Below are 15955 nucleotides of genomic sequence, written 5' to 3'. Positions count from 1 at the left end.
TTATACTTTTTAAATAACTGGAGAAAGTAAATAAACACACCCACACACTCACAATATAAACACCCACAAACACACACACACCACACACACATACATACACATAAACACACACACACACCACTCATACATACACACAACTCACACGCACATACAAACTCAACACATATCTATTTATTTTACATATCATAATAACACAGGTGTTTATACGTATGAGCCGTCGGCTTATAATTTATTAACCTGGGTTAACGTTAATTATATGTAGAGACAACTCTCATTAAAGCATGATCTTCTGTAAGTTCGACACTCACTGAGACTTGGTGCATTGAAGTTACTCGCATGCATTAACTGATTTACACTGACTTAAGTTATTAGCAGATATTACGGTATATTGGCTGTAAATCACCAATATTACAAGACCGCTTGTCACATTTGTTTGAAGTCAAGTTGAGCATGTTCCGATCGAATCTCAGCCTTCAATTGCTTGAATGAAACAAAATTGAGTCGACTTCTCAAAGGTTTGCCGACAGTCGTTAGTTCAAAATGGCTATGCATTTCAAATCTATTTCTTTTTGGCATTCTAAAGAGACATGCGAGTTTTATGTCGGCACTGATGCTGGTAAAGCGTGTTAAAGTGTTTTTAATTAGTGGCAAGAACTAAAACAGTGAAATTCTAGAAAGTTGTCACGCCATGACATACCAAAATACCTTTAATAACAAACTGAACTGTGGGAAAGCATGTCTATTGTCGTTCGCACGCGGATCGTCAAGTTTGTAATCTTGAGGAATTTTAAATTAATCAAAAAGCTCATTTGCATTTCAATTTTAGAACAATTTTTGCTTTTTAATAAAATATGTAAATGTTATGGGCACCAACTTATGTTTCAACTTTTGCTAAAAAATACCAACTTAATACAAAAAATCAACAAATTAAAAAATCATTTCCGATATAAACTTTGAGACTAATGTCAACTTGCTTAAAACACAAAACGAAGCCCGTGTGAGGTTGGACACGTACATATGCCTGCCACTAAGACACTGATTTTACTTGGAGCTTTGTGCGCCCTGCTGATACAAGATGCACACCACATCCTTGCTTGTCTGTCTCTCTCTCTGTCTGTCTGTCTGACTGCTTGCTTGCGTGTAAGTTTTAAAAAAACGTGCAGATTTTGAATGCTGATTTCGCTGCATGAGCTTGCTTCAATTCAAACTTCGCACATCTTCACATTCATAACGTTCACTTGCTGAATGTTTATAAGTGTAATATCGGATTCAATTAGTTGGCGAAGGGCCGTTTCGTTAATTTGGTGCGCTGCGTCAAAAAGTTGCATAATAATTTCAAATTTATTTTGTTCAACGATTTTCATTCTTTACTTTTCAGCGCTCATTCACTCTAATCATCGAAGCCCGACATCAGGCGCACGATTCCAACAGTCCTCAGCGATCTGAAGGTAGAAACACAACACTGTTTCATTTTAAATCTAACGTTCATCATTACAAAAATTTATGTTCTAAACATACGTTGCAACTTCTTTGTAGATAGCTACTTAATAGAAAGAGCTCACTACTCGGGGGTGATACTTCCACGATCCGAATGGCAGACGATGTCTTTCGCTGGCCACACCGCCATTCTCAAATACAAGATTCGCGTGCAATGTGATTTACACCATTTCAACGTCACCTGCACAAAGTTTTGCCGCCCAAGAAATGACACTTTCGGTCATTACACTTGTGACAGCAACGGCGACAAAGTTTGTTTGAACGGCTGGATAGGCACCAACTGCGAAACAGGTTCTTTATATTTTTGTATTTTTGTTAGTTGGATAGTTTAAGCGTCACGACAAGTTATGCAATCATAACAAACAGTTGCACGATGAGCCCGTTCAAACGCAAAAATTATGTTACTATCGTCAAACATGGCACACGATGCGCGTTTATAACGTTAAATACCATGTAGAGATGGTACTGTACGTACACAACATTTCTTGTGGATGATTGATTTCTTACAAAAGTCGTCAACTGAACGATCGCATTTTAGATAAAAGTTCAAATGATATGATGATGCGTGAAGGCAAGAGGCTGGAAATGAAAATGTTCATTGTTAAACTGCAAAAAGGAACGTTGAAGACCACCAACGTGAAAATTTTAAAAATTGAAGATGAGCATTTTACCAGTGGATGTTATCGACTTATACTTCCTCCCCCCTCCTTTACATTGATCATTCTCTTTTTAGTATTTTTTAGAGGCATCAACAACGAACAAACATTGAACGTAAATCAACCCATCTCATACATAGCATCAGGGATCTCTTTGTATTCAAACCCGGTCAATGTAATAGCGGTGTAATAGCTCTTTAACTGTTACACCAGCGCGTTTGCTAATTCTTATAGAAGAATCTGAAATGAAATCTGAAGAAAAAAGAAGCGAATTAGCATCCATTATTTTTGAATGTAAATTTAAGAATTTAAAAAAATCATGTTTCGCTTTAGTTGAAAATGGTCGAGTTATTATTTTAATTATTGTGTATCGTTGTGTTTTATGATAGTCTTGTACTTGAACCAACATCTTACTTTCCATTAAAATAGCGGTCTGCAAGCACGGGTGCGTTCACGGATCTTGCAGCAAATCCGGAGAGTGCATGTGAGAATTTTTGGTGACATTTTATTATTTAAATTATTAATTTAGATTTCCGTGATTGTGAAGGACGCACGCAATTTTCTCCAAAACTCTGTTAATGCTTTACTCATTTAATCACATAATATCAACTAATTCGACAAAATTAAGCGGGGTAGTAAGAAATGAAAGTAAATTTGATCCCAACCTTAAGATGTTTCCAGGGTTGGGAGGGGGAGTTATGTGGGCAATGCAGCAAGCATCCGGGCTGCAAGCATGGAACGTGCAGGACCTCACCTTGGGAGTGCCACTGCGAACCGAACTGGGGCGGACCACTTTGCGACAAAGGTTGGTTTTATTTAGAGTGGTTATTTCTTTCAAAACATTGGTAGAAATGTTTGAAATTGTTATTTTCATTAATTGATTGGTTTTCCAATTTCAATCGATCAAATTGAACTGTACGAATTTTTTTATATTAACGTTGAAAAAATTGTTTTAGGTTTTTTAATGAAATGTGTTAAAATGTTTAGCCATATTATAAAAATTTCTATTTAAAAATAATTAATATTTGTGAACTTGATTTTTAAATTTAAATATTTTTGCCAAAGTAGAAATCATTTGAAAATTATCAAAAATTTTTAGTTAATAGACCTAACATAATTGTGTTGCTCTCTAAAACAGATTTGAACTACTGCGGACGTCATTCGCCCTGTTTGAATGGAGGATTGTGCATAAACAAAGCCCCCGATGACTATCAGTGCCAGTGTCTTAATGCATTTGAAGGCAGAAATTGTGAAATAGGTTTAAAATTATAATTTTTTGAAACTTGCCAATTGTTAAGAACTTTGTAAGTTTTTAGTTTTTGATTCCTCTTCACCGTTACTTTCAAAATTAACTATATCGCCTCCGTGATAGCAAGGTACCAGGCCTGTTCCAAACGGCCCTGTCAAAACGGAGGGAGTTGCGTTCTCAAGGGGGTCCAGTTACTCTGTCAATGTACTGAAGGGTGGGCTGGAGAAATGTGCCAAATAAGTTAGCGAAAATAGTTTCATTTTGCTGTATGGTCACAGTGAACTTAACTGCAGATAATTTTAATATAAATTTGCGTTTGTGTTATCTTTTCAATTGAGCCAAAATGACTAAAATAAAAAGGTTCGCCACTTATTAGCATTATTTTACGAAACAAATTGTAACATACAGACGTAGATGAGTGTTCCTCCAACCCCTGTCAACACGGAGGTACCTGCATAGATGGGGTGGCAGGGTACCAGTGCATCTGTCCCTCGCAATGGCAGGGTGGTCGGTGTGAACATGATGCTGACGAGTGCATTAAATTTCCATGTCTCAATGCCAGATCTTGCCAAAATATTGTTGGAGACTACCTCTGCCACTGTATCGAGGGATGGACCGGCAGGAATTGTGACATCAGTTAGTCCAAATGAAACGATTTCAATGTGGTTCATTTTGATCAATTTTCGCATGATTTTTTTTCTTGCGTGTTTTTTGGTCATGTATTAAATAAATGTTTTTTTGAGCAGGTTTGTACGGTTGCAAGAAAGGCTGTCACAACAATGGGAAATGCATGGTTAGTCCAAAGTTGAGCGTCATTGTATAAACCGTTTTTTTATTTTTAACGTCATTTCTCAAAAAAGTATTATTTGAACGTCTGATAAATTTTCGAAACAACTCTTGATTTAAATTGCCAAAATCATCGTAATTTTACGACAAGTGCCTAATTATTGACCTAACTTTTTCTATCTAAACTCCTAAAAATATTTAAAACAGAAAGCTGTCGTCGGGTATAGTTGCGTCTGCAAAGAAGGCTTCACAGGCAGTCAGTGTGAGAGTGCAATCTCGAAATGTTCTAGTCAGCCATGTCAGAACTCAGGCACGTGCAGGGATGGTCCAGCGGGAGCGTACAGGTGCATGTGCCCCGAAGGATATTCCGGACCCAACTGCGAGGTTTGTTCTCACGTCTGCAATGCAAAGAAATTATACAAGGAACATTAGTTTCTTTGCTTAAATTCTATATTAACTATCTTGTGATTGAATTTATAACAGTTTATTTTTAACAATTGGCACGTGAATTGATTCCAGGTTGCAAAAAACAAAAACTGGATTTTTAAATTATAGTTTAATAATAGTTAATTCTAAACAGTACAATATTATTTCGTTATTATCAGTTCATTTGCTTACGATAAAGATTAACGTTTGATACATTGAGCATTCAAAATTGAAAATATTCAATTCTATTCAGCGTTGATTGTCTGTGAAAATCATTTTGAATAATTTAACGTGATAGCGAACAAGAAATAAAATTAAACTGAACAGCTTCAGAGAGACCCGTGCGAGCCCAACCCGTGCCAGAACTACTCCCCATGTCACAGACAGGGCAGCTCCTATTTGTGTGAATGTTCTGATTGTTACACTGGTCCCACCTGTTCCGTCAAGAAAGAAAACTGCGGCCACTCAAACCATAAAGGTCAGCTCTTTGTTATCGGCACCTATACGTTTCATTCTTTTCATAATTGTTTTTTAAAGTTATAGGTAAAGCATTTATTATGACCCACAATTCATTGCATCAATGCATCATGCACGTTGATGCACGCACGCCAATGCTATTTCTTAATGAGCTTCAACCCTGGAGGAATATTATTAATTTAGTAACATGCATAAATCATTTGTGTGTAAAGCAGATGATATTTGTGAGTTGGATCACGGCCAAGGAGTTGCGTTGAACTAAGGCAGGCTAATTACGCATGAACATTGCTCGTCCAATAAATTACTGCGTTACATGTTTTGTATGTTTATATCAATTGTATACATTATACGTACATGTATAAATATATATATTCGTATGTATCTATGTATTTATACATACACTACACACACAAACACAGGCGCACACACACATAAACGTACATATATTATGTATTCAACAGTACGGTGCATTAAACCTACAATGATTTCAAATCGTGATGGATTTAGTTATATACTACTGTACAATGCTAACAAAACTATGAATTTCTAACAATTTTATAATTTTACACGATGCTTATATGCATTTAGCGAAGGAATGCTAAACGAATTTTTAGCCACAAAGTTTCATTTGGTTCTTCAATATTGGATTAAAATAGCATCGTTCTATTTTATTTGAAAGTTAAATTGCTATGTAGAAATAATATTCACTACGGTACAACCTGTTTGTTTGTTTTGTACATGCACGTAAACAATTTGTTGACTACACGTGCATGTATTATGAATGTAAAATGTTGCTTGTAAAATCAATGCCAGCCACCCATTGATCCATTTCATGATGTTCACTCTACAAACTTGTTCAACGTTATTGTGTGCGCGTGTGTGTGTGTGCGCGTGTGAAGTTCGCTGCTACTGCTGCACACCTTATTTGCTAAATACGTTGCTTTCATAAAAAGTGAAAAGAACGAATAAATAAATAAATTGAGATGTATAAATAAATGAATATATGTATATATTTGTGCGTGCGTGTGTGTGTGTTTGTTAGTAATAAACAACAAGAGTACTCAGACATAATAATCAGTTTCCTAGCAAAAATTAAATATTTATATAACATTCAACGAAAAATTTGATGTATTGATACGTACATTAAAAACATAGCGTATATCAACAACTCATTTTCATTATCACGTGCCTTCATTATCTGCCTGCATTGTGTGATTGTTGAGTTAGTCATCCCAATTTTCATCTTCAAGCTCTGAAGCATTTTCTTATTTAAAATTGCTTTATTTGATATACTGCAATTTTCGCCTTCCTTTTGCAATCCCCCCCCCCCCTTCTCTCTTCCGTCTCTCCATTCTTTCTTGCAAAATATTTTTAATGCAGGAAAGTTTTTTTAAACGCAGCAAACGGAGATCAAGTTTTTTTTAACGTTAGTTGTATTTATTTTTATGTTAATAAAAAAAACTTTACTTATAAAAGTTGACAACATTGCATTATTTTGAAATCTCTGTTTTTATAGACATCCAACTAGAACGTGTTTTAATGTCAGCTACAATTTCAACACAACGACAGACCAAAAAATATTTATTTGTCAAAATGATTGCACAGGAGACATGTCATGACAGGCATCACTGCACCTTAATTGTCTTATAAATCAGATTGTCATGCAATCTCTCCATTACTGCTATTCATTCGATGATGGGTCATTTGTTAACCTAATTCCTTCCTCACTGATCTGCCAACTTGCTCGCGAACAAAAAATGTAAAACAATTGAGGTTTAAATAAATTTAACTTTTACGCAAAATTAACCTTGATGCAAATTCAGCATGGAGGATTGTTTAAATGAGATGAAATTATTGAAAAAAATTAAATAACCAATTAAGGGATTGCGGTTTGTTATTGACATGACAATACTTTTTCAAATACGCCCGTGCATACGTCTGTTTACGTCGTGACTCATCCAGATATTTGTGCGTATCCAACATCGTCGTCGTCATGCGGCAAACACGGAAATTGTATAAGATCAAGTGCTGGAGTTCAGAAATGCGTCTGCGATGCTGGCTTTACTGGTCTCCATTGTCATGAAAGTATGCCTAAGTGCTTTTTTATTTCAAATTTCCAATAACTCTCTATACTGCTACATTTGGTCAACTTTTATTTTTTTTATTCTCTCATTAACGCTTAAATGTAATCTCAGTTAATTGACCCACGTTGCAGACATAAATGATTGTGCCAACAATCCGTGCATGAACATGGGAACGTGTGTGGACGGCGTCAACAACTTCCAGTGCATCTGCAGCGACGGGTGGGAAGGACACCTCTGCAATATTGGTCAGTTTTTTTTACAAAAGTCTCAAGAATGTTCTTCATTATTTCTACAGGCTTTACATTCAAGCTAACTGATTTTTGTTCCAATGTCAAATTTAATTTGTTTGAATCATTCAAAATAATTTGGTCAGCATGTATTTGTTTTGAGTCTAATTTTATTGTTAACAATTGTTTTTCTCCATTTCAAATTAAAAACCTGCCAGCAGTTAACTAACACAGCTAAACTGATTTAATGGAAGAACAATCTTTCTTTCTATTGCGATTCTTCAACTGATCTACATTTCTTGTTTATAAATTGTTCAGCTCATTGTATAAATTACTGTACACTTAATTTATAAAACTTAAAACCCCAACAAACAACAAAATTTTGCGTCCAATAATAAATGTTCAGACCACACTCTTGAACAAATTTAGCTTGGAACACGATAATATCGTAATTTAATTTTTTAGCAACATCATTTTGGCCTCATTTAGACCTTGCATGTTCTTGACTTTGAACAGTATAGTATGTCTTACATTTAAAACCATTTCCTTAATTTATGATTGACATTGTCAAAAATTTTTTTTTATCATATCTTCTCTAAAAAATACCATAAACGCGCACCGATGTAATTGTTTGATTGATTTCAGACCAAAATGATTGCTCACCGAATCCATGTCGCAACGGGGGCACCTGCATCGACATGCTGGCCGGCTTCAAATGCCTGTGCAGAGAGGGCTGGAAAGGGAGAACCTGCTCTTCAAGTATGCCGCTGCTACCGCTTGCTTTTAAACTGCAATATACGTCGCGTTTTACTTTAATTCTACGGTTTTATTACTTCAATAGTTTTATTATTTGAGTCATGTAGACGTGATTTATTTGTATTCATTATCAATAGCATGCCAGTTTTTGCGTCTATTTTTTGGTTAACAAATAATTAGGTTTGTTAACGTTTTTGACAACAGAGGTGAGCCACTGTGACAGCCAGACCTGTCTGATGGGGGGTACATGTGTGGAGCTGCATGATACTTTCAAGTGCTTGTGTCCTAATAATCTGCACGGCGACATCTGCCAATCAGGTTTGTAACGCTTGCTCTGGTAGCCTGGTTACTTCATTCTACTTAATTTATACCTCATTTTAAAAGATGATGTGACTCTTGTTTGAAAACTTCTTGCGAAGTAACAATGTTGAATGTATAAAAAGTACTGATGAATAGAAAAAACGTTGCAGATATGGACGACAGGATCGATGCTAACTTCGTTAGCATCGATCCTGTCGTCAGATGTCGTTGAGGTGGTTGGAAAAATAATTTAAAATGCTGAAAATGATTTTGTGAAGAAATATGCTATCTTAAAAACTGATGTCATTTGAAAAAATGTAAAAACCCGAAAGCTCAAGATATGTAACAAAAAATGACTGCCATTAGAGCGGAATTGAAGAGTTAAATCGGTGTATAAAAACTTGTGGACTGGAAAGTTTGGGTCGCCAGTTTTGGACATCTGACGTATGCAAACCAATGTCGAAGATGACTGTAAGAACAATTTATTCAATGAATGAATAACTTAAACGTGAAACGTTTTCAACAAGGAATCTGATTAATTTGAAAAAAAACATTCATTCGAAGAACATCAAACAGAGCGAGCCCAAAAGCTGCAGAGTGCTTCTAAATAATGATGATTAATATAAAAACCCTCAATAAAATATATCGCTTTAATTTCATGATGCATGGAAGGTCTCGAGCGTTCTCCAAACATTATTCATCACATTCTCATCAATTGCTTTATTTCCCAGGAGATGTCTTACACCTCGTTTATCTATCTCCATCATATATCTTATATCTATGTATTCTATAACTAACGCCATAAGAGTGCAATATTGATAATGGTAGGAGTAGTAATAGAAATACTGCTATTACTACTACTACTACTTTTACTACTACTACTACTACTACTACTTTTACTACTACTACTACTACTACTACTACCACTACTACTACTAGTATTACAAATATTAATAATAATAATAAGAATAATTTTTAATTTATATTTATCTAAGCGCTTGTGTAATATAGGCCCATCATCACTTGTGTTTATAGGTCTATCATCACTTTATATATGTTTGTACTTTAGGGTTGACTTTATAGCACCATGTAATTAATGTAAAAACTTGTAGGCCTACCACTTAACCTTCAGTTTGGCACATGAAGGTCACAATTCTTCTAAATCCAAAAATGCTTCCACTCATCTATGGGCCAAGTTTAATTAATAGTGAAATGTGAATGTTTTATAGTGTATCAAATAATGTTCTTCATTAGCATTTGAAATAAAAACTTATTTGTATTCAGTTATAAACACGAGCTGTCGTACGAACCCGTGCCAAAATGGTGCAACGTGCGTGAACACGGGGGACACGTTCACCTGTCTGTGCGTCGAAGGTTTCACAGGAACTTCTTGCGAGATCAACGTCAACGACTGCAATCCTTACCCCTGGTTCGTTTTCTCAATCACACTCATAACTTTTTCGTATATCTGACAAAGTTGATGTAGCTAGTGCTTTGGGATGCCTATACGTCCATTCATCATATCAGTGTAAAATTATGTTAGAAAATCATCAACAACAGTAAAAATTATTCTTGACATTCAGAATTAAATTTTCTAATCTTAATTTATTTTCTTATGGATGGTATTATAATTAAAAAATTTAGTGGTTCACAAATGATAAAGAAATTTAATTAAGATGAAAATAATTAAGATGAAAATAAAACAATAAGATTTTTCGAAATGACAGTTACAACAACGGACAGTGCGTGGATGGCGTTAATTGGTACCAGTGCAGATGCCTCGATGGCTTCACAGGACATGACTGTAAAACCGGTTACAATCAAACTGAATTTATAATTTAATATAATATTTGGTACACTATTTCAGTTTGTGATTATAAAACTATGTTAAATAGACATTTAACATAAATTTCCTTGCTGGTTTTTTCCTTGGATTCATTCATAAGTTGCTATTTTATAGAATTTCTTATAGTAATTCATCAAATTGATTTTTTATTAAATTTTTTAATATAGAAAGGATTTTAAAGTTACTAAGTTTATTAAATTTTGTAACGCTCAATTTTTTATAAAACTAATAATAATTTTTCTAATTGTAAAATTTTTTTAACTTGAAGTGGTAGGAAATTTGAGCCTAGCGAGCAAGTCCTGTCTGTTCCAGAGCAGTATGTACGCCCACAACTTCCGCTGGACCTCCGACTGCAACTCCTGCGTCTGTTACGATGGCCTCGTTCAATGCACAAATGTTAGCAAACTTTTTTTCTTCATTCATCTGCTTGAATTAAGAAAAAATATTTTGTTAATTTGCAATGGTGCAAATTAATATATTTTTTATTTTTTGATGTAGTTGAAAATATGAAGTTTTTGATCCAGCTGCATATCTTTTTAAGAGTTCCAGTTTTTAAATGTTTTTACATCTTTTTAGTTATGTAGCACAAGTTATCATAAATGCATACAACATTTTGATTATGTTTTTTTATTAAAAGCTAGGAAATTGTTTTGGCAGATAAGCATGGAACACAATTAGTTATTTCAATTAATTTATGACAATTAAATGTTTTTCAGAAAATTTATATAAGTTAATAGGAAGGTTATTTTTGATTGTTTTTCAACTGACAACTCAGATATGGTGTGGACCGAGCTCGTGTCATTTGAACCACCCAACATCTCCCCACTCCAACTCTTCCTCCCAACTTGCTTGTGGTCCCGATGAAATATGCGTCGTCCAATCAGAATCCAGGTGCTTCACACCACCCTGCTCCCTGATTGGCGAGTGTCGTCACATGATAAACATCGGCCAATCAAAAATCATTTCATCTTCAGACGAGAACATCATAAACATGAAGTGCAGACCCAACCTGCTGGTGACGTCACGAGCTTGCGTCAGGATGATGCTCACCTTCGACAGGAAGCACGCTCCACAGGTTGTACTCTGCCAAACGTCATTGACTCCATTGCTTAGTACTGATTGTGACAAATCTTGTCAAATCAATTGATTGTGAATGTTGTTGTCTCAAATGATTTTTACAATTAATTCTTTAATTAATTGAAAACATGGAAATGTGCTACAAAATAAACAATGGCAGAGATGAATTTAAATTACATTTTAAACTATAATATTTTTAGAGACATTTTCTATTTTACTAATCTTAAATGCTAGATTTAATGTTATCATTAATATTTCAATCTTTTTTTGTCACAAAATACTGAATTATCTTCATTCTCTTACGACATTACATTTGAAAAGTTTTTTATTCAGTAATCAATAAAATTATTAATTAATTTAAAATCATTTAAGAAGCAAGCAATGTGCAGTAACAGTACTGTGTAAACCATTTATCTTCTTCCTTTACATAAAACCCCATTAACTTATTTTCAATGTTGCCAACAATCATCCAAACTCTGAATCACATGTGAACTGTTTAGGCTGCCGTTAAAATTGAAATTAAGATGAATCTTGTTAAACCAATTGATTGTGAACGTTGTTGTCTTAAAATGCACCGCAGGGAGTAACGGTGGATGATGTGTGTCGGATCATTCGCAACATATCAGCTCTGAATGGGATGACGACCGGGGAAACGCTAGTCATTTTATGTGACGTTCAACTGGACGACGCTGACACCATTGAAGTTACATTCGTACGATCTTGTCACTTATTTCATGCATGTCTGCTCTGTTGCTAACAGCTCAGATTGAGTTTAATTGCGTCTAATATTAATAATAATAATTCAGTACGTTTCTGTAAGGCTCTATTGTAAACTTCTTTTGTTGATGTTGTCATTCGAGGCAGTCTTTCGTTCATTTTCGTTTATCTTAGAGTGGTGTGGGTTATAAGTTTTATTGTTAACGATATTTAAAGTTATTTAAACTGTTGTTTAACTACGTAGTGAACGAATAAGATTTCTTAAAGTTTGAAGAAAATGTCCACAGTTAGATAGACGGTTATGTAGATGGTCATCAATTTATAGATGAATTTAACGTGCTATTTCGAAATATTTGACTAATAAGTTAAATTGGGCAATTGTTGAGATACTGTCAATGTTTCATTAATTTTGTAGTGACAACTTTGTTTAATTTGTCTGCTTACTTTTTTAATGCTTAATACATGCTTCACATGTATCATAATTCAATAAGATGTATTGTATAACAATTTTGTTTGCTACACAGTTTTTAATAATAAATATTGTCTACTTTGTATACCGTGGGTGACAGTCCAGACTACCAGAATTTCGTAAAATTTGAGAATAAATTATTATCATACTTATTAACCAGTCACTTTTAGAGCCACACAACCTGTCGGAAGATGACGTGATGAAATACTCCCACCAAATGGCGAATGATATTGAAGAGGTCATCAAAAGAAAGGAATCAAATTGGACCTTGTTTTCGTCAGTTGTGAGGGTCAGACTGGAAGATTTCACCACTAACGAAGGAAACAGTTTGGATTGTCAGTTCTATTTCATATTGTTTTATTCAAAGTTTTTTCAATTTTGCTTAAATCGCTTGCCATTTGGCTTCTTCTATTTTGCTTATTTGATAGAGGTGCCATGTTTCGTGTTGTCATTGCGCGATAACCTGGTTCAAATACTGTCTTGTCCGAAGCTTTTAGACTATCGTACGCTATTTCGTGTTTGCACGTACATACAAACTGTGTATGTACGTCGTCTGGCAAGGAGGTTACAGCTTCTGCGGCACGAAAATCGAGCTAGAGTTATAGAATGCGTAAGAAATTCTGTGCTTAACAGAGCTGCATAATAATGAACAACATCAAAGTGTTACTTTGAAAAAATCAAATGTGCGTTTTAAAACTAAGCGATCTTATCAACTGCTTGCAGTGCCAGTCTACCTCATACCTCTCGTCACAGCCATCATCGTCCTCGCTGGCATCATCGCCATCATCCTCCTCGTCTTCTGGCACAGAAAGTTCGTGAGGAGATGTCGACAGAAGAAGGAGCAGACGGATGCCCTGATGAAGTTGGACGCACCACCCAACAATGATTGCCAGTTGAATAAGCTCAACAACCTCAACAACAACAATAATAATAACAACAACAACAACATTAATAATAACAACAACAATAATAATAACAACAACAATAACAACAGTTACAAAAGTTGTTCCAACTCCCAACGAGAGCTACAGCCACTGAATCGACATCACAACCAAATCCACAGCAACGCCGACAACGACGATGCCATTCGGAACAACAAAGTCAATTGGGACAAGGCCTTGAAGGTTGGAAGGTTTTATGAATATGATATGAGGTAACACGAAATTGAAATAAGGTTATCATAAAATATAAATTTTCCGATCACGAATACAATTATATTGGCGTGAAAGTGAATATGATCATATTTTATACTAAACAAAAATGCTCAATGGCATCATAACTTTTCTTTATCCAAAATATGTATCTTTCAACACTTCATGATATCATTAACAATGTTAATGTTGGCCAGTATGATGATGCATCGATGTTAATATGAAAAACTATGTTATTTATTCATTGAAAAAAAACATTTTAAAAACGGTGTCCTATTTTTTCATTTTTTCGAAGTTAAAAAATTTTGTTTTGAAAATTTCTTTCCAGTCGAAGAAGAATGTTGACAAGAAGCAGAACAACTTGCCAAGCGCCGGTCCGTGCGACATGAAGATGGAGACATACGATGACAGTCCCGCCCAACGACCACATAAAATTAAACAAATCAACGTAAAACTCAACAAAGACAACGTCATCAAAAACATTAACACGTCATCGTCATCTTCATCCTCCAAATCGTCATCGTCATCTTCGATGCACGAGAATAACACCGCCGCGTTAGAATTTAAGCCCAGTAACAACAAAAAATTCAACTGTGAGAGAGATTCCTATGCTGAAGATTGCAGTGAAGATACGAAACTGAAGAACAGGATTTTGCTGTCTGACCCCAACAAAGATATCAACACTGATGTCAAGTTTTCTCCCAATTACGACGTCATACTGTGAATCACTTTTTCAAGTTTCAATTCGAAGTTTCGTTTTTATACTTAATCAATAAAACTGGATTTAATTTATTTAATCGTATAATTATTACATGGTTGTATTTGTCAGTAGATTAGATGAATTTTTAAACGTTTGTGTGTGTGTGTGCGTGCGTGCGTGTGGATCTATAGTTGTTTTCAAATTCATTTAATCATTAATTGTTCAAGTATTTCAAGGCATGTACAATATAAACAATCAAACAGTTCTTTTGTCTTTCTATATGTATACATATACACATATATTATATTTATGTTATATATGTTATGTATATAACATAAGTTAGTATGTATTTATGCATACTGTTTTAATTTCTAAATATAATACGTTAAATGAGATAGTTCGATTCTCATTGAGTATGAATTTAGATAGACATTGTCGTGATTGAGTTATATTACGGTTTTTGTTTATTCTTTTTTAAATTAATATTGCTGTATTTAAGTTAAAAGCCAGTAAGAACATGATGGTTTAAGTGGAGAAGTGAACGTAATCTGTGCTAAACTATATTGAATTATCATTACACTACACACATCACTTCATATCACACCATATTAATTAAACAACGTCACATCATATCAAAAAACATCATAATTCTTTGAATTGCATTACATTACAGATGTTTAAATGCACATTTCTTAATAGACATACCTTGTTAAGTATGTTGTTAAAATGGGAAATGCAAATGTTCCAATTTGAGAGTCGCTTGCTTTCAGGTCTGAGAATATAAAATCTTTTTTTTATTATTTTTATTATTTTTTGTTATCAAATTTTTATTTTTAATTGGCTCAATCTTTTAAAGATTGGTAGACGTGTGGTCAATAAGTTGTCGTGGTCAAATATTTTGATACAAATAATGTCTCATAGTCATTTAATCTGTCTATTTTAATTTATTGCATTTGACTGTGTTAAGGCATTAGTTGTTATATTATTTTGTTGTTGCTGATTCACTTAACAACAAATTTTTATTTAAACCCTATGAAATAGTTCAAAGTTCAATTTCATTCGAACGAAACGTTTGGTAGGCAGGGGTAGTTGAAATTTTTCCTTACAAAAGACATCTATGATTTTCTTGTAAACATTTTGGTTTAATTTAAATTTTATTTTTTGAATTAAATATTGTTTAAATAATTTTATTAATTTTTAATTATGTTTTATTTTACTTTTTAAATTATGTTTTTATTACTATTAATAATATTTAAATCGTTTTTATTGTATCCATAATGTGTTTTGTAGTGCTATAACTGTATAGAAGCTTTGGATATTTCGTATAAATTTAAATGAACAAAATGGAAATTAATTTTTTGAAACCCATCTAAAATAACGATACCACTGCTTACTAACATCCATTATTACTACAACATTATAAGCTTGTAATGTTCGTTATTTCAGTTCTTTGTTTTCTGTGTCTCAATATTTCCTATTTATTCAAAATATGGTTTTCATTTTTAAAATGTTTTACAGTAAGATTCTGGCGGTCCTA

The 15955-nt window shown here is 34.0% G+C and overlaps 1 protein-coding gene across 1 annotated transcript; it reads left to right on the top strand.

Annotated features, from left to right (window-relative positions):
• Positions 1 to 540: 540 nt before the first annotated feature.
• Positions 541 to 15297, top strand: HELRODRAFT_190982 (hypothetical protein; the record flags this gene model as incomplete). The annotated part of the gene is made up of 22 exons (XM_009015938.1): positions 541 to 616; positions 1537 to 1788; positions 2036 to 2268; positions 2835 to 2958; positions 3292 to 3411; positions 3526 to 3642; positions 3811 to 4038; positions 4149 to 4195; positions 4396 to 4572; positions 4942 to 5092; positions 7054 to 7176; positions 7307 to 7420; positions 8048 to 8161; positions 8363 to 8476; positions 9743 to 9887; positions 10186 to 10271; positions 10573 to 10700; positions 11080 to 11379; positions 11962 to 12084; positions 12728 to 12902; positions 13291 to 13691; positions 14047 to 15297. The coding sequence occupies 22 exons, from the start codon at positions 541 to 543 to the stop codon at positions 14440 to 14442; spliced, it is 3744 nt and encodes a 1247-aa protein (XP_009014186.1). The 3' UTR covers positions 14443 to 15297.
• Positions 15298 to 15955: the final 658 nt, after the last annotated feature.

This window comes from Helobdella robusta (assembly GCF_000326865.2).
Source record: "Helobdella robusta unplaced genomic scaffold HELROscaffold_17, whole genome shotgun sequence".
Taxonomy (NCBI): Eukaryota; Metazoa; Annelida; class Clitellata; order Rhynchobdellida; family Glossiphoniidae; genus Helobdella; species Helobdella robusta.
The sequence above is the reverse complement of the archived record's forward strand: the minus strand, read 5'-3'. Positions and strand labels throughout refer to the sequence as shown.